General features: G+C 39.8%; 1 protein-coding gene across 1 annotated transcript in view; it reads right to left on the bottom strand.

Annotated features, from left to right (window-relative positions):
• Window positions 1-662: 662 nt before the first annotated feature.
• LOC140227124 (serine/threonine-protein kinase NLK-like) overlaps window positions 663-16,088 on the bottom strand; it is a 97,329-nt gene continuing 81,903 nt past the window's right edge. Inside the window, exons 6-11 of the mRNA XM_072307556.1 lie at window positions 15,289-15,498; window positions 13,969-14,070; window positions 13,212-13,298; window positions 8,988-9,186; window positions 7,190-7,283; window positions 663-790 (exon numbers count right to left, since the gene is read on the bottom strand). Coding sequence (XP_072163657.1) covers window positions 736-790; window positions 7,190-7,283; window positions 8,988-9,186; window positions 13,212-13,298; window positions 13,969-14,070; window positions 15,289-15,498 — 747 coding nt within the window. The 3' untranslated portion in view covers window positions 663-735. The remainder of the gene's footprint in view (window positions 791-7,189; window positions 7,284-8,987; window positions 9,187-13,211; window positions 13,299-13,968; window positions 14,071-15,288; window positions 15,499-16,088) is intronic.

Raw genomic sequence — 16,088 nt, forward strand, 5'->3', positions numbered from 1 at the left:
ATGTAGCGAGCCCAGACAGCCCGACAGGAGTGGGGTGGACGTTGGACGCGGGATGAGTGAATACAGCTGGCTTCTCGTGGTGTCATCTACCCTAACCACGGCTCTGCTATTGGACCAATCTCTGAGATGCTTCTACTCACTCACGGCAACGCGTCTATTCTGTGCCGTCTATCACTTCTGGTTGTGACATCAGTCCGCTATTCCTACAATGTCTCTATGCAAGGTTGTCTCTCTGAGATTTAAAAAAAAAAGAAGAAGAAGAAAAAAAAGATGGCACTGCTATTTCTCGGGGGTGGCAACTGCTGCCTTCGTCAGTTCCCAGGTGATTCCCTGCAGAGCGCCTCATGGAGAAAAACCACCCACAGGGGAAAGGGGGAGTGGTCGTATTATATTGCTTGAACTTCCTCCACAGGCTTGGACGTAAACGATGGGCAAAAGTACGAGGCACTAGCTATCATGAATCTCTCTGATCTTTCCTGTTTTGTCTTCCATGTGTGTGTGTGTGTGTGCTTTCTTTGTTTAAATCTACAATTTGGCAAATCTTCTTTCCCCCGAATGAATTGCTGGCTCCACTCTCTCTCATTCACTCACTCTCTCTCTGTCCCACGTAAGGCTTGGAATAAATATATATGTGTATGTGTTTGTATATATGTACATATATACTTCTGGACAGGATGAGTGGTGAATGTGGGGCTTTGTTGGCCGGATTGCTGGGTCTCTCTCGTCCTTTCCAACTCAGTCCCATGGCTGGGGGGATGGCGGTAATTCAGATGCGCTGGCTACTGACGAACTGCAGACGTAAGACAAAATGCACAGAGAAGAGAAGAAAGGAAAGAGAGGTATATTACTGCTACTGAAACAAGAGATTCTTTGCCAATATTCACAATACCATGTTTATCAGCACTGCACGTTGTGTCCGCATTAGACCACACAAGACTCATTCAGCACACATGCAGTGATGGACCGGCAACTCTGCACAGGTCATAGTTACCTCCGCCAAGGGAGGAGGTTATGTTTTCGTTACCGTTTGTTTGTTTGTTTGTTTGTTTGTCCTTGTGCAAAATAACTCAAAAAGTAGTCAACGGATTTGGATGAGACTTACATGAAAGGTTGGGAATGACACAAGTAACAAATGATTAAAATTTTGGTAGTGATCCAAGACTTTTTGGGGAATTTATGAAGGATTTTTGATATTTTGACAGGTACGGTCAATGAACTTGGGAGTTCAATCTGCACATTTTTGAGGTTTCCAAACGCGCACTAAAGTGCGTGCTCCAGTTTCTGCAGCTGGGTGAGGCGCGCCGCGCAGCTGAGGGTTTATGACGCAACAAAGGCTTCTATATTGGGAAATCAGGCAATTTTTCAGCATGTATACCTACAGGTGTGGAAATCACTGATCTCTATGGAAGAGCCCAAAGAGCTTTTCCCCAGTGGTGGAGAGGAGAAAAATCTCTTTGGGAAAAGCAAGATCATCTAGGTGGAAAGTAACTGTTTGGCGGAGGTCTGCGCTCTCAGAGTGCTTTTCTAGTTGATAACGTTTCATCTCTGCCTCATTTGAAGTATTAAAAAAAATCCTCAGACAAAAGATATGATGAGTGTGTGCCGATTGCATCATGTGACTTAAGAGAAACTGAAACCCAACTATAAAAGTGGATTGAGTAAAAGCAGCAATATTTAGTAGAGCACATGAGTGAAAGTTTGAGGAAAATTAGACAAGCTATTCAAAAGTCATGAATTTTCTAAGTTTCACTGCTGTCATCATTGGATTCTAGGAGTCTACTACAGTTCACGATGTCATTGTGGACAACAATATGTAGAAATATAAAGGAAATTCAACATATTTTCACTTTTCCAGCATAACGAAAGAGAACTTGAATAACTTCTTTCACAAAGTAGGGGGAATAATATCACCCTTTAATATATGTCAATAACAAGCTGGTGGAATAAGTACTTTTCATGAAATATGATTTTTCTTTGTATTATCCTCATCTTTTCTTCATATTTTTGTCCAATCACATCATGAACTGCAGTAGTCTCCTTATCCAATGATGACAGCATAAAAATGTTGTCTGATTTTCTTCAAAATACCACTGATGTGGTTTACTAATATTGATGCATTCCCTCAATTGACATGTATACTTGGGTTTCATTCCCCCAGGTATTTAAGTCCTGGTTACAGCTTACTCGCAAGTTCTATTACATTTAACTTATGGAGCATTGACTCTGAATGTTCATTCACTCCTTGAAAGCAGCGACAAGTTTGTTTGTTTGTTTGTTTTTTGTTTTTTTTTTTAAATGACAGATGCACATTTGAGAAACTGAGTCAGACCCAACAACTCCCAATTCCTTTATTTTTGAAAAACTCTGATCACAGCAAAAAGGACAGCAATGAAGAACCATGTATGCCTAAAATTTTGTGATATTTTGCTTCTTTCTTACATCCTCTCCAAACAAGGATTTTGCATCATGTTGCCATGCAAATGTTCACATGAGTGTGCGTTTGACACCAAACTCGGAATGCAATATGTCACATACTGTGTAAAGAGAAAAGACATCAGAAATCTTTATTCATGAAAAAGAAAAAGAAGGAAATTGAGCAGCTCAAGCATAAAAGTGGAAAGATGGGGTAAAAATAGATGTACAATGATCGATTCAATTCAACATTTGTCCATTCATGTGGCTTAACCAACCAAATTGTACATGAGCTCAACATATTAAGGTCAGAATGATGTGCAATCATATGATATGAATTACTGGTTAGTGATATGTGGTGAGAATTACTCCAACATTATCTAAACATATTACTCAGCTTTATGTACCAAAGAAAAAAAAGATGCATTATCATTACAATGAATCAATATTACATTGGGTAGGTGATAGAGGTTACTCATGCACGTAACATTGATCACAGTGAGTGGTACAAGCAAGTATGAGGAATAATTGCACACACATACGCACAAAATGTAATATGACCTTGGAACACTGAGACGAAATAGTATGAACGATGAAGAAGTAAGACAAAAAGAAATGAAAAATAAATCACAATTTTGTTTTGGACAAACCTGGAATCAGTAAATTAGCAGCTTCTGTCGGAACATCAAATACCTTTTTGCCAGTCCTACATGTAGCAGGCAGGGGGGAGCATAGAAGAGTAGAGTGGCAGAGGGGGGCATCGATTTGAGAGAAGAATTAGTCTTGTTAATGATCGTACAAAGATGGATTCAGGTTACTCACATGAATTGCAATGACAGAATTTGGTTTCTTTTGTTTGCATTTCTGATGTCACCCTCTCCTCCATTATTTCTTCATCATCTCCAAAAATCATTTTTTTTTTTTATTCCCCAGAATTTGGGAAGATTATGATGGGACTGTCTTCTCTGGATACTTGGCAGACATCAATCTGATTTTTTTTTTCTGTTCTGTTGTCACTTTTGTTTTTGGTTTTGTGTTCAGAGGGAAAGGCTTCGACAGTCATCATTAAAAGGGGAAAATAAAGAACGAAATCATAAAACGTAGAGGTATGCAACAATAGAATGGAAAGCAAACATGAAGGAGTAAGTATGCACCACACATAAACCAACTCAAATCATTGAGAAAGAATGGTGAATATATACCTCCAAAAGCAGAAGGTGTTAAACACAGTTGTGCTTAGACTGCAAGTGATATCATGATTTTCACATCAGTAAACTCCTCGAGACACTGTTACCACTCTCCTCATATAGTACAACACTTTTTTATAAACTGCACTCTTTCAAGCAATATCAGAGCAAAGCAGAACGACAAGATTTAGCATTGATGGGACTATAAGAAAGTGCAGGTAGTGCCTAGCACAAAACAAATCAATAGATGCAGTGGGTTTGAAAAGAAGCTGCAGTGCATGAAAGTAAGCGTGTTTAATGCCCTGACCACAATCCCTGTATATATAATCATGTCTTTGACCAAAAGCACCGACAACCCATCCAGGCTTAAATTTCGGCAGTTGTTTCACACAAAAAAAATCTTCCACCATATATCTGCATTCTCACGCTAGTTGATAACAGCATAAAGACATCATGCACACAGTTTGAATCTTACATCATGGAAAAACATTAAAGAGTATTCGTTGTGAGTCCACTGCATATTGATATTCACTGGTAAACTGGCGTTTGGTTGAGTCATATCCATCCCAACATAAAAATCTAACTTGCATATTTAATACGTTACACATAGTTCGCTACGAGCAGAAAAAATTTGTGTGTGTCTTGGCTGTGGACCAAGGCTCATTTCGGACAGTTCCTTCCATTGTGTTTTTATACAATACACTATAAAACAACTGCAATCTCATTACACAATCAAGATCACCTAGGGAAGCACACAATAAAAAAAAATAAAAAAAGAGAAATGCACAGAAATCTTAGGTTTTCTTGATGTCTGCCTCTGTCATATCAATTTTGATGCAGTCTCAGTATGTGCTTGAAACAATGATTAACATTCCAGAGGGCCAGAAGTGCTAGGGTACATCAGGCAGCAAACATGGGAGATGTCCTAGTTGATAAACCAATATTGACTATGTGTGTGATTCTGGTCATCTATAACGAGATGTCAGAATGTTGCCGCAATGCTCATGAAAGTTTATGACACTGAAACTGATGACTTTGATGATGTTGATGATGATGATGATGATGATGATGACAATGATGGGAATAATGGTAATGATGATGATGATGATGATGATGATGATGATGATGACGACAATGAAAATAGTGGTGATGATGATGCTGAGGAGAATAATGATAATGATGATGATGATGATGATGGTTATGGTGATGATGGTGATGATGACAATGATGGGAATAATGGTAATGATGATGATGATGGTGGTGATGAAGACAGTGATGGGAATAATGGCAATGATGATGATGATGATGATGACAATGAGGATAGTGGTGGTGATGATGCTGATGAGCATAATGATAATGATAATGATGATGATGATGGTGATGATGAAAAAATGGTGATGATGATGATGATGATGATGGTGATGATGAAAAAATGGTGATGATGATGATGATGATGATGGTGATGATGAAAAAATGGTGGTGATAATGATAATAATGATAGGAATAATGGTAATGATGAGAATGATGATGATGATGACTAGCATGATGGGGAAGAGGAGGTAAAAAGATTGATGAGGATATGATACTGATGATTAAGATTAAAATGTGAAAATGTCAATGATTATGAGAACTAAACTTTTGAACAATCTGCCAATGAAGAAATGATCACAAGAATTCAGAAGAATTATGATAATGATGATGACGCCGATGAAGATGGCATGACAGGAAAACCAGAGACTATGCAAAGACTTTTTGATAAGTTAGAGTGTGATGTGTTCAAGTGATACAATTCTCTGTCTCATTATGTGAGGTAAGCCCTTCATCAAAGAGAAAAATGTGGTTAGCTCAGTTGGAGGTAAACACAAAAGCACTTCGTGGCTTTCTTGCATTCTCATTATCTGCGCTTTGAGATTTACGTACAGGAAACCACAACAAGTGAAGGGAATGATTACAGACCCTAGCAACGGAGAAAAAAAAAAAATGTTACGATAACAACCCAGCTACTTCACTTTGATTAAAGCACAGCGCACATGATTGGAATGGATAACAATTATCAACTGCCAACATAAGAATTTTCCACAAATCAATCTACTTCTTCACATTTTCCATTCACTGGCAATGTTCACAGAAGACTTTCTTTTTTATACAACATCACCAAAGATTTCAAGAATGTAATTGAAAACCAAAAATGCTCTCAAAATCGACAACATCCAGATGAATTGGCTACTTATCATCAGATATTGTATCAGTTCCATTATAAAGGAAATGTCAACCAGTTACAGTTAAAAACAAAATACAATAAGCAACTTGATTTTGATTCATTTATTTTTCTCAGGAAAGTGGAGAGCTCTGCATTAAAAAGTTTTGATTAAAGATAAACAATAAAATTTGCAACTAAAAGCTGCTCTGCTTCATATTTTATGTTGTGGACGTTTGCAGAAAATGTGCAGATTTTCTAGTTAATATGACAATGTAAAATAAAAGGGTAAAAGAAACTTTGAATTCATATCACGATCATTGCTGTAAAATACAATAAAATAAACACAGTACAGAAATCTGCATAGAAAATGCTGTCAGCAGTTAATATTAGTAAAAAAAAACAAAAACAAAAATGGTGTTTGTGCTATGGTACTTCTATGGCATATATACTCCACTGCTTTTGACCCAACATAATTTAAAATCTGTTTTGTTTTTGTTCTTTGTTTGTTTTATCCTGAGGAAACTAGGCTGGTGTTTAAATGTTTTTCTGACAAGAGCCTCATTTCCTGTCCACATGTTTCTAATAAGCCAGACATTTCAGAACAGGTAGAATTAAGTGCAGTCACCTCTATTTTGCCTAGAGCACAACAACTTAAAATGCTATTTAGAGTCAATTACCAGACACCAAGCTGTAGTTTTACGCTACAATGACACACTTTATATGAGGACTGAATTAATCTAATGTATTAAACAACATTAAAATTGACTGGTTTTAATAAGCAGACACCCAAGGGGGGAGGGACCTCTGTTTACAACCATTAATTCACCCCAAACCATTCCAGTGAATTAAGAATGAGCTCTGTAAGATGGACGGACACAAGGAAGCAAAGAGGTGAAGAAAGGGAAGAAGGCCAGGCAGATAACAAACACGACAGATAATGTTATATAGATGGATGGATAGATAGACAGATGGATAGATAGATGGATAGTTGGATAAATATTTTATACATACAAGCAAACATAATACATACATACACACACATAGATACATACAAAAATACACATCAGGATTGTAAACACATACATGCACACATTGCACAAAGTATTGAGAGGAACCAGAATGATACTTGGACAGATAGGTAAAAAAATAAACAGGTAGTTTAGAGTGACAGATTGATTGATTGATAAATAGAGTGATAGATAGATAGATAGATAGATAGATAGAGAGAGAGATAGATAGACAGATAGACAGACAGACAGACAGACAGGGAAAGAATATGAAGAGAAATGAAGACATTACGGGAAGGGCCAGCGGGAGCGAGTATAGAGTCACACACATAGCCTGACATGCCCCTAAAAACTATCCACGCCCACACCGCGTCACGGCTTACCTTGCAAAGCTCTTGAAGGCGGCTGATTGCGGATTGATGCATAGAGGAACTGTACTACCCTGGTGTCTGTCCGTGATGAATTTATGGAGTGCTTCTGTTGTTTGCATACACCGGCCACACACAAGATTGCAAGAGAGAGAGACACACACACACACAGATGTGAAAAAATTTTATCCAAATGACTGAAGAAACGTTGCTATCAATTAACAAACTTTTCTACAACCTGCATGCATCAGACTGGTTGAAAATGTTATTAACCTGTTGAAGACGAGTCCAGAGTATACTCTGCAGATGTCTATGGGAAATGCATGTTGTAGCAAGATCAGCCCGTCCTCAATGGGTTAAGGCCTTGTACAATCAATCACCCCTCAATGCTCTCAGTGACCCATGTTTAATCTTTAGCTCTTAAGCTGATGGTGTCTTCAAATCGACAAAACAGTTGCAAAACCTCAGTCATCTGTAATCATCTGTAAACCTAGGTACCTCTTGATTCTTGATGATGCAATCATATAACAACTTGAGACTGAAAGGGAAAGAGTATCATCACAAGAAGCAGCAGGAAAGAGGGAAAAGGAAGGGGATCTTTGTGGGAAATGAAAAGTTGCCATGTCCACTTCCTACTCAAACGTCTGTCACCAATCATTGGCAGAGAGTATCAGCCATGGCATGAAATCCATCCATAGAGCAGAACTTCCTTCCTAGTTCCTTCTTGCGAGACTTCCTCATATCTCACAGCTCTTTATCAGAGATATTTTCATTTGTTAAATCTGCACTCAAATCTTGGCACAGTCTTTCATGGCTGGGGGTTTGTCGGCACTGTTCCCTTCTTGAGTAGTTCCATGTTGAGCAATAGTAGCATTCATAAGCAAGGAATAACAGGATAAGGCATCCTGCCTGTCAGCCTTTCAGGCTTATGATGTCATAAACCTTTTTAGTCCATGGTTGTATTACAAAATTTGCCTCATAATTTGGAAACTATCTCCCATAATCATTTTCCTCCTCATCAAGCAGTCAAAGTTATAACTCCGTCATCTGCTGAACTTAAAGGGGATGGCTAGTAACTGATCAGTGGGTATCAGTGGGAATGCTGGGGGATGATTGTTGGAATTCTTTTGGGATTAATTTAAGAGTACATTATAAATCCATTGTTATGTGAAAATTATTTGCTTAAGAACGGTCTCATATTCGAGTAATGTGCAGTTTAATGGTTCCAGGCTAGCATGCCTGTACAGTGACGGGGCTTTAAACTGCACATTACTGTACGAGCTGAAATTTTCGCGGTGGTTTTATTTTCGCGAATTTCGCGAATCGCCTTTGAACCGCGAAAATAACAACACGCGAAAATAACAACGTGCTAATAGCTAAGTTCAGTTAGACCCTCGCAACCGCGAAATTAACAACATGTGAAAATGTCCTCCAAGTAGCAATTCGCGAAAATATCTGTACGCGAAAATTTCAGCTCGTACAGTACTTGAATATGAGACCGTTCCGAAGCAAATAATTTTCACACAACAATAGATATATAATGTACTCTTAAATGAATCCCACAAGAATTGGAACAATCATCCCCCAGCATTCCCACTAATTCCCACTGATCAGTTACTAGCCATCCCCTTTAACTCATGAAATAGTATGTTGACTTCATATTTGCCTGCTTTGCTGTGTCATTCATGTATTGTATGACTGTAAAATGACTAAATTGTAGGTATTGCTTTACAGGCGTAGCATGTCAGTCAAGCAATCCCCAAACATTTTCCCACTTTCTTGAATTTCAATGATTCCGTGTACACCCCATTACCTTTGACCTGCAGCACAGTGTGAAGGTCGTCTTCGTATAGGCAGTCGAACCTTTGCGGTGCCACGGGCTCAAACTCTGCCGTGTACTGCCGACCTGCTGCCGTGTTGTGACAGCAGTTGCACATGCAAGTGTGATAGCGTAACCTGCCCTCGTCCAGGTACGGGTGTGCCAGGGCGTCGATGCATGAAATCCTCTTGTCCTGTTGAGAGATTTGAACCAAGAACACCCTTGAGTCAAACGGTTCAAAAGGGAATAACATTAGCAAACATAGCCTTGCTCCAAGACTGCTCTCCTCTCATTCCCTCCCCCCTTTTTTTTTGTGGCCACATTTTTTAACATCCATGATTCATGAATTGATTCTACACTAAAAGTACATTACAGCTGCAGTATACCAGATAGCTCTGAAAACAAAACAAAAAAAAAAAATCCTTAAGTTTCCTAAAGTTCTCATAAATGTTAGAATTATCAATATCATAAAAAATTATAATCAGAAAAATAAATCAAGGAAAGACATTAAAGTATGACTTTACCAATATGCTGTGATTTTGCTTGTGATTTATTTCTAAAAACAGTAATTTTCAAAGGCACAACACACTCTCAAGTACAATGTACAGATTCATGTGAAGGTACTCATGTTAGTGGACTCTCGGAGAATTAAGTGCACAGTAAGTTTTGTTTTTGCCTTTCCCTTCAGTTTGAGCCCTTAAATCTTGCTGAACAAATCCAGGCTGAGCAGGAATTCGCATGAGTACAGCTCAAGATTCCCCAAGCTCCCCAAAGACAATTTCCTCTCAATATAAATTTCTTCTCATGAAAAATGTGCTGCAGTTTGAAATTAGTGTCAATCATAACATCAACGACCACACGATGATGAAAGTTAATGACTCAATTCACGTCAATTCAACAATCATTCCATCATAAGAGTGGAGCAAATGACTTCCTGCTCTACGGTATTGAGGACATCCTGATATGATTGCAATTATAAACATGTCATGAATGATGTAAGTGTTAAATGGCATTATGGGAAGTCTGCAGTGAGATGGCATGACAATTAATCTGATCCATTCACAGGAAAAGTATGCATCATTCATCAGCAGAACTATTTAGCTAACAAAGTGTCATTCATTTGAACAATACTACAATACTACAACAACAATCCTATCCATGGGCATAAGTTTTGATCTTTTTGGGTTTTTTTAAACATCATTCACCTTAACGTGTATTATTGATTTATCTTGCAGTCTGAGAAATTCTGTAAAAGGCAAATTCTTCTCTGGTGTTATGTTATGTTAAAGTGTATTATCAAATACACTATAACAAGCTCACAAATTTCAGCCTCACCTTAAAGGGGATGGCTAGTAACTGATCAGTGGGAATGCTGGGGGATGATTGTTCCAATCCTTGTGGGATTCATTTAAGAGTACACTATATATCTATTGTTGTGTGAAAATTATTTGCTTAAGAATTGTCTCATATTCAAGTAATGTGCAGTTTAATGTTTCCAGGTTAGAGTGCCTGGTCAGTGACGGGGCATTAATCTGCACATTACTTGAATATGAGACCGTTCTGAAGCAAATAATTTTCACACAACAGTATATATATAATGTACTCTTAAATGAATCCCACAAGGATTGGAACAATCATCCCTCAGCATTCCCACTGATTCCCACTGATCGGTTACTAGCCATCCCCTTTAAACATTCACATTAATGTTGCAACAGATTACTATTCAGCTTGATGGGCAAGTATATTACCACTACCTTACTCTGGTGTATCTTACTATTTAGCCAACAATACAGGAAATCATGGAAATTTGATGCCAGAAAGAAAAAACTTGAGAATAATAAACTCCAAGACTTTCAGAATTTATGACAAAAAGCAGTTACTGCAACCACTGATTGCATGTTTCGGCCAAAATCTTTATTTTGCTTGCAAATTTCACCTTCTCCTTGCAAGCCAAGTGCTTTCTGACCTTTTGAGAATGCACCATACATACAGAAATAGCTGACTATACAGCTAGAATTCAAAAAAATAAAAAGAGACTGTCATATTAGGCGGAGTTGGGTGAATCTGATACACAATAGATAAATGCATTGTGTTTATGGAGTTGGGAGGAAAATCTCATTTTGGCAGCAGATTAAAAGAAAGTAAACTAAAACTCGTCTTCTCCCTTTTACTCTGACAAACAATATCTTCATTACACTTAGTTGTGGATGCCCATGAGTGACCCGTGCCTATATTTTAAACCTGTGTTTCTGCAGTTACTATTATTTCAGTTTTTTCACTCTTACCAGGTGTGTGTTTGGATCCACTGGCATTAAAAGTGCAACAGTAACTCTGTCATAGAATGTTTGACTTCTGTGAGCCACAATCAACACTTGCTATACTTCTATGACACTTCTAGACACATTTGAAATGATGCATCATTTATCATTCTTCAGCATTGTGTTATGATTTTCAATGTCATGACTGGAAAGTACTCTGGGTCGTGCCTAACATTACAGTCCTCAGGAGCGGATCCAGGAATTCCGTAAAGGGGAGGTGCCTTTCCAAAATAAAAGGGGGCGCAAGTGCCCCCCCCCCCCATTTTTTCTTTTTATTTCTTTTGTTTTAACAAAAAAATAGAGGGGGGGGGTGCAAGCCCGGTGCGCCCCCTCCGGATCCGTCACTGACTGTCCTTGTTCATTCCAACAACCTGCTTATATCCCATAGGGACATCCGCTGGTACTCGTGAGTTAGAAGCCATGATGGGGATGACTTTCCGTGCTGGACAGCAACACCGGTGAAAGGCATTCAGGGGATCCGAACCACCAACGCCCTGATTGAAACATGAGTGCCCCCAACCAACTAACCAACCAACCAACCAACTAATATACTGCAGCAGCACCAAAACTCATTTTGGATTTAAAAAAAACAAACAAACAAACAAAACAAAACAAAAAAAAAAACATGACACTGTAAGGAATCATTAATGATTCAGCAGGTATTAAAGAGACTTTCTTTCTGGGTGATCATCTTATGGTAAAACCTAGAACCCAGATTTGGTGAGTGATAATTTACCACAGCTTAAAGACTGTGCAATGTCAACGACCCTGTTTGGGTTACTATGTATCACTACCATCATCACCACCATCATTATGACATCATTACCGAGGTTCATAGCACTCCTCCTCTTCTACATTAAATCTATGCATTTGAATTAATAGCAGCAATGCAGTGACAGCAACATTGTTTCAGGTATTAAAGGTGCATAGTCCCGGTAGTGTAGAGGGCGCTGTTGATGATACTGCCAATCACCGTTAGCACTGATATGAAGATAGCCGAAGTTGAGCTGTCATCAAGAGTAAAGTGCGTAGGTGCTGCTAAGTAACGTTGCCTTCGTTGTCTTCTCTGCGCAACACGCAGTCTGTAGTAATGCCAGGGTGCGTGCATATGTGCTTCTTATTATGACATCACAAAAGAAGTTTGCTGAAGCTGTCATCCCCCTCAGCCAAATCATGAGCCAAACTGTGATCGGACCACTGACTACAGTGAATCGGACTTCTTCGGACGCGGGAAAGTGGGCCAAAGTGTAAGCGCTAAAGAGGAGTAGATAGCGTAGGTCTCTATAGGAAACTTGCGCCGTGCGCCCGCGTACGCATTTGACTAAAACACTGGACCATGCCTTTAAAGTCATGCCTTTAACAGAATCAGAGTTTTGTGGCTTCCAAAGACTGCTCTCATTTGGGAGGAGAGGAAACAAAGAGAGAGAGAGAGAGAGAGAGAGAGACAGGGAAAGAGAGAAAATGAAATCATGGCCATGAATTGTCACTGTTGGTACAGATTTGTATGTGAGATACACAAAATACATCACCTTGGTAATTACAGAACAATCTTGTTTTTTCATGAATGTGTGTGTGGTTGTGTGTGTACATGCAGATGTGTATGATACCTGTGTGTTAGAAAGAATAAAAGACAGACAGACAGACAGACAGACAGACAAACAGTCAAACAGAGACAGACAGAGAGATATAGATATATGGGCTATGTTTATCATAATTCCCATTTTTGACACACGTTTCAATACCCACTATCAAAACGTGTTTGCAAAGGCCTTTTGGATCACGCTTCTCAAGTTGTTGGGCTTATCAAACTCTATCACAAGTTGAGAGGACGGCAGCTCCGTTGCGTTGTTTGGAGGACAGAGCAAGACACAAAAAAGTTTGACAACAATGAGATACTTACTGGATTGAAGACTAGCATTCTACTGAGGAGGTGGACAGCTTCGTGTGTAGCATGACTTGAGAGACCATAAAGGGCTGAGAGGCAAGGCTGTATGGAGAAGGAATCAAGGGGGAGGCAATATAACCTCAATGATCTCCCTAGAAGCCAATAAATATACAAAAATATGGTCCCCAACCCCTCAGGCATCACTTTTGTCCCCATGCAAGATCAAAGTTTACTCATCCACAGCAGTACACTGTATTTAGAACTACTGCGGTGAGCCATCACATACCAAATGCAACCCTATGACAAGTGTCCTTATCGGATTGATGTCTTGCCTTTCAAAATATACATATGATTAATTAGCATGATTGTAGGTAATGTATGAATATATACTGACTTCATGGTAGACAAACATGTATGGCTGCTATCAAGATACTGGCAGTCACTGGATTTGTAACAAATTCTACATTGAACTGGGCTTTGTATCCAGGACCTTGTGATTGCCACACAACCATGCCACTGGTTGATAAAGCTCACTGCCTCATGACACAGAATGCTGCTACACAGTTCAGCTTGAATTTTAAGACAATAACATTATGTGCCAGGATACCATAAAGCCGCACTCTGTAGCATGTAACTATGTTTGAATTTGGCACACACAGTCATATGTAAACACTCATAACAAATAGGGCATGTAAAAGCTAAATGAGTTTTGGAAAGGTCTGTGGCACACTGCTACTATGCGGTTCCCGAGCAACAAGTCACCCATACCCACCGGTTTGTGTGGCATGCGGAGTAGATGCGCCCGCGCTCCATCGCAGGCATACCTCATGTCATCCATAGAGGGCGTCCCAAGAAGATCTGTGATTAAATTGAGCTGAGGCAAAAGGAGGGATAGAACATGATAAGAGAGTGACTGTGAGCATTCAGCACAAACATATAATATGTCCCTTTATCAATGTCCATATGAGATCATATTCATTGCAATGTTTTCTCTATGCCAGGATGTGTAAAACTGTAACATCCTGATATGCATTTTTGGCAATGTCATTAATGATTCTTTTTATCTCTTGTTGGTCTTTCAAGGATCATTACTTTGTTTTTTGTTTTGTTAAGCATCCAACAAAGAGCACTGGTATGAGCCTAGAGTCACATATTTCAGTTAACAGTTTTAGAGGTTCTATTTCATGCCCATTTTTTTGTTTTGCTTTAGATATTATTAGAAAGTTTTGATTTCTTCATAAGTCAAAGTTCCTGCAATACCATGTTCAGTCAAGTTCCTATTTCAGTATAATGCTGAACACCATCATGTTCAACAATTCACAAAAGCTTCATGCCTGAATGATTTCGGTTTTACAGTAATTTACACACATCACCTTAGCATTCCAAGCCAACAAGGCCTACTTCTACATGTTTCTGTAAGAAATGTGAGTTGTACTTTCAGGACCGTGTAGCATGCCGAGTGGGAAGGCTGGTCTGATTCAGAGTATAGTCAAGAATCCCTGTAACAAATTGTGTGTTGCTTTATCACTCATCTCTAGACTCTATGTAAGTACACACACAGCCGCAGAATCTCGAATGGAGTCGACAGTTAACGATGAGCGTACGCTTCAACCCACATATTCACATATACACGGTGCTATTCGTGGTTTTCGTATGTACCCCAGTGGACAGTGAATGCATTGGACCACCCACGAATCCCCATGCAACCACCCCTTTACACTTTAGAAGCAGGGAGGCTCTCTAAAGCCTGCTGCACACTATTATGATCAGACCAGTCGTACGACCTTAAGACCGGAAGTGTGACGTCACCAGTCTTACCAGTCGTGCAACCGGTCTCGGTGCCAGTCGTAGAGATTTGACATGTCGAATTTCCACGACCGGCCGTGGGTTTTCAGCCATTCACAAGTAAAGCGTACAGTAAAATACAAGCGCATGCAGTGTGCAATGCGTGCACTTCTCTTTTGGATGCACTTAAGCCAGAATGGTCGTCTCTGATCGTATAGTGTGCAGTGTTGAGTTGTGCGACTGGTCGCATGACGTTGAGTCGTGCGACCAATCTGATCGTATAGTGTGCGGTGGGCTTACGACTCACCTGTGTGATGGGACTCTGGGCCTGAAAGAGGATGCGTCGGCCGAGCAGCTCGGCAAAGATGCAGCCCACCGACCACATGTCCACCGCCGAGGTGTAGTGCTTGCTGCCCACCAGGATCTCTGGCGCTCGGTAGTACTGGGTCACAACCTCCTGGGTCATGTGTTTGCTTGTGTCCGGTTCCTCCACTCGGGCCAGCCCAAAGTCACACACCTGCCATACACAGGGATTGGGGGGGGGGGGAGGGGGAAGGGGAAGGGTGGGGTAGGGTGGTGGGGGGGGGGAAGAAGAGGAAGATTGAAGGAGAAAGGGAGGGGGAAGAAATACCAAGAAGCATTTAGTTAGGTGGTGGTATCAAGACATCCAATGGCATTTACACGTTCAGAAATTATTGATTCAGTCTCGGAAACATTAAAAAAAACAAATCTCACATTCTGTGTAGGAAGACTCTCCTTGGATGAGGAATAACTCCAAAGGCATCACCTTCATGCAACCCCTGAGAATGCAAATATTTTCTTCCTTCAAAGGTCACCGGAGAAGTAGAGTGACAAAACATAACCACTGACTTTGTGTACAGCTCTCGTCCGTGTCGGTCCCCATGGGGCTGTATCGGGTTACCACAGCTTGTCAATACCTTTGCTCTTTCAAAGTCGTACAGTTTAATCAGCAAAAAGTATCATTGTCCTTTAAAAGAATGAATGCATGCAGGTGCAGAGAAGAAAAACACAAACAAAAGAACACATGCACGCACACATATACACACTTGCTTAGGTACAAATACATTTTATACATCCTGTATATAG

The sequence above is a fragment of the Diadema setosum genome, chromosome 4 (genome assembly GCF_964275005.1).
Source record: "Diadema setosum chromosome 4, eeDiaSeto1, whole genome shotgun sequence".
NCBI classification, from domain to species: domain Eukaryota; kingdom Metazoa; phylum Echinodermata; class Echinoidea; order Diadematoida; family Diadematidae; genus Diadema; species Diadema setosum.